The sequence below is a fragment of the Bactrocera latifrons genome, unplaced genomic scaffold (genome assembly GCF_001853355.1).
Source record: "Bactrocera latifrons isolate USDA-ARS-PBARC rearing strain unplaced genomic scaffold, ASM185335v1 scaffold_1295, whole genome shotgun sequence".
NCBI lineage: Eukaryota > Metazoa > Arthropoda > Insecta > Diptera > Tephritidae > Bactrocera > Bactrocera latifrons.
The window spans coordinates 21,660-24,853 of NW_017534736.1; the positions used below are offsets into that span (position 1 = coordinate 21,660).

At 34.9% G+C, this 3,194-nt stretch overlaps 1 protein-coding gene across 1 annotated transcript in view; it reads left to right on the top strand.

Annotated features, from left to right (window-relative positions):
- Positions 1–3,194, top strand: part of LOC108978903 (lachesin-like) — a gene marked incomplete at both ends in the record, with an annotated part of 32,875 nt that overhangs the window by 18,315 nt on the left and 11,366 nt on the right. Inside the window, 2 exons of the mRNA XM_018949418.1 lie at positions 30–158; positions 1,072–1,206. Of these exons, the coding sequence (XP_018804963.1) occupies positions 30–158; positions 1,072–1,206 (264 nt within the window). The remainder of the gene's footprint in view (positions 1–29; positions 159–1,071; positions 1,207–3,194) is intronic.

Here is a 3,194-nt window from a genome sequence, read left to right on the forward strand (position 1 = left end):
ACACCTATTCTCTCCTTCTATCTTTCCAGTAACCACCTACAATGGCTCCTACCTGACGATTACTAAAGTCCAACGCCTTAATATGGGTGCATATTTATGCATCGCTTCGAATGGAATTCCGCCAACGGTCAGCAAGAGAGTAATGTTGATTGTGCACTGTAAGTATATATRTRTACTTGCTTAAGGAAAGGCTATGAAGCTAACATTGTAATTGCTTCATTATACATTAAATAGAAWATATRAAGTTTGTCACGAAGTTTGTAATATCCAGAAGGAAATAAAACGTCAAAAATAAATACATATATAAATGATAAGCATGACGAGCCGAGTAGATTTCTTTGTCTGTATGTCTTTCCGTCTATATATACTTGAGTTAGTCCCACAATTTTCGAAATTTCGATATGAAATTGTTCACAAGTCCTTTTTTTCCTCACAAAGATGCTCATTAGTAGCACCATCATAACACAAAATTGTAAGGAATCTTTCGTATTTGCGAAATATGTTATTGCTTCGGTGTAACAGACGACAACGCTTTTTTTACTCTTGCAACATGTTGCTACAGAGACATAGGTTTATACTATATGTATAGCAATTATCAGGACGATGAGACGACTTGAGATCCACAAAAGCTTTTGCTCATGTAAACTTATCTTCCAACAATTAGCATACATTAAGATTCTCAACATTACCATTTGAACAACTACATCATATTCATTTAAAAGCCACACAACTAGTGAAAGGCTAGCTTTACTGAGAGCAAACAGTTCACTAAACTTCTGCCTCTTCTAGAAACTGCTCATCTACGGCGTCACTGATATCGGGTCATGAAGCGGCCATACAAACTAATCGACCAGAGTCAAATTCTTCGGAAAACTCGGTACAGATTATTTTCGAAATTATTTCAGGTGTAAAGTTATTTTTGTATAGCAACATGATTAGAAAAAGATAAAATAACGTGTACCATTAAATGGAGACTTTTGACTGRACTTATTATATTTAGTTTCGTTCTCAGATTTAATTAAAATACTTATACACTATATAATCCCTCTGACTGTTTTTTCTTTCTTATAGTTCCGCCAATGATTTGGATACAAAATCAGCTAGTCGGCGCTGCTACCGGCCAAAACATAGCACTTGAGTGTCAGTCAGAGGCGTATCCGAAGTCTATCAATTACTGGACGAAAAATGACACGATCATTGTGCCGGGTAAGTTAAAGGAAAACAATTTTCTAAATATTTTTTTAAATACTTAAATATCATTGCTTTTCAACTAACTTAAATTAAGGTAACTAAATACTGTTTTTTAAGCTAAGTGCTCTGTAAAAAACATTTTGGCAAATAGTAGTTTAGTATAGAAACAGAAAGTGCAACGGACGTTTCATTAACTTCTTGTCAGTCATTTTTTAACCGCATGTTGAACATATGTGAGTTCAACAGCACACACATATGTACATATACATATGTATGTATATTCCAACAGAAAATCATTGCTATTAAAGCGAGTAAGCTTGGACAAACAGTCAGTGAATCTTTATTAGGATGGATGAAGGGTCACCAAAAAGTAACACAGCGATACTATGGATGAGAAATGTACGAGTGCTGTAATTGCTTCGAGAGAAGCAGAAAGGACACAGTCCATCCGCTCTGAACGCCTGCACATTGCATTTCCATCGAGTTGTTTACGTAAATAAAAGTGTAATGTCCGCAAATGTATATAAATACAAAGCTACATATATGTGCAAAAGAGATGACAAATACATCAAATGACAAAACCGTAAATGGTTGAATGTGGAATACTTTTCAGGATTGAGTTAATTTCTCATATACCCCAAGTGACATGCAAATGACATAAAGGACTGAAGGAGATAATATAAAATCTTAATATTTTGAAGAAAAAAAGATATTTTAAAAGAACATTCGGCTTTGCGTCGCATATAGTAGCAATCGGGTATCCCACGCAATATATGCTGCTATTCACCAACGTGCTGATAAAAATAATACCACAAGCGAATTACCTTCAGATTTAAAATAGGCCTCAATGTAGACGATTTATTACCAGCGGCTATACTAATGAGTTCCCAGGATAACACAAAATTAGTATTGGCTATCTTTGACATGTACTGCGGATCCGTTGGCGATTTGAAGCTCAACTCATGCAATTTTCAGCCAAAAACCTGCTGTGGACTTTACAGACTTTTTCGTCCATAACAGCCTATTTTAACAGAATATTTGCATTCAATTCTAAAACCGGCCTTACTTACCCGACTTTAACAATCCGCCAAAATTTCAAAATGAAGTATAGATCCCACTTCAGATTCATAGAAAATAGCTAGCAATTTCCAATTGTTATAATAAGTATATACCTACCACTGTGATTAAAAAGGAATTTGGTGAATAAAAGTTCCTTCGGAAAAATAAATAAATAATTTTAAATTTACAAACCAATTCACTTTACTTTTTATCATAATAGCATATATACAGTGTTTGTCCGGAAAGTAATAATACTGATTTTCTTTCCCGCGACTGGTAGAAAGTCAGGACAAACATTTTCGCGCGACGTGTTTGTGTGGGTGGTGCAATCCGGTGTGTTTCGGTGGCACCAGGCCTTTTTGTGGGGCCGGCGAGAGGTCGCTGATAAAGACCTTGCAATGTGACTTATGTGCGTAAAGTTTTGAACTAAGACCGTCGACTAAGTATTCATTCACTGACGGCCAGATATTGCGGCGAGTGGAAATATGCCAAGAAAATTTTAACATTTGTGAAAGTGACCACCAAATTTTTTTCAAATCGACTCAGTCCTATTACTTTCCGGACAAACCCTGTATATGAACAAGAATTAAATATACTGCAATTTGCAAAGAGTGGGAGTAAGTATATTCTTAAATCTACATATAAATATATATACACATCAAGTTAGTATTCGTACATACTAATGCAAATAAAGCCTGTCAGGAGAATGTCAATTTCCTCGTTTACTTTGCTATTTATGTTAGCGAGATCCAAAAACTAAACTATCAAATTTAGATAGCAAAACGTAGTACTGTGGCCAAATAATAGTATCACCTCTTTATTTAGAATTCATTTGTCGAGATTTTTTTTTTTTCTTTTTGGCTAGCTTGATTGTCAGTGATATCTATGCCAATTATGACATCAAACTAATAATTAATCTTTAGGAGACTTGAAGTACATTCGTG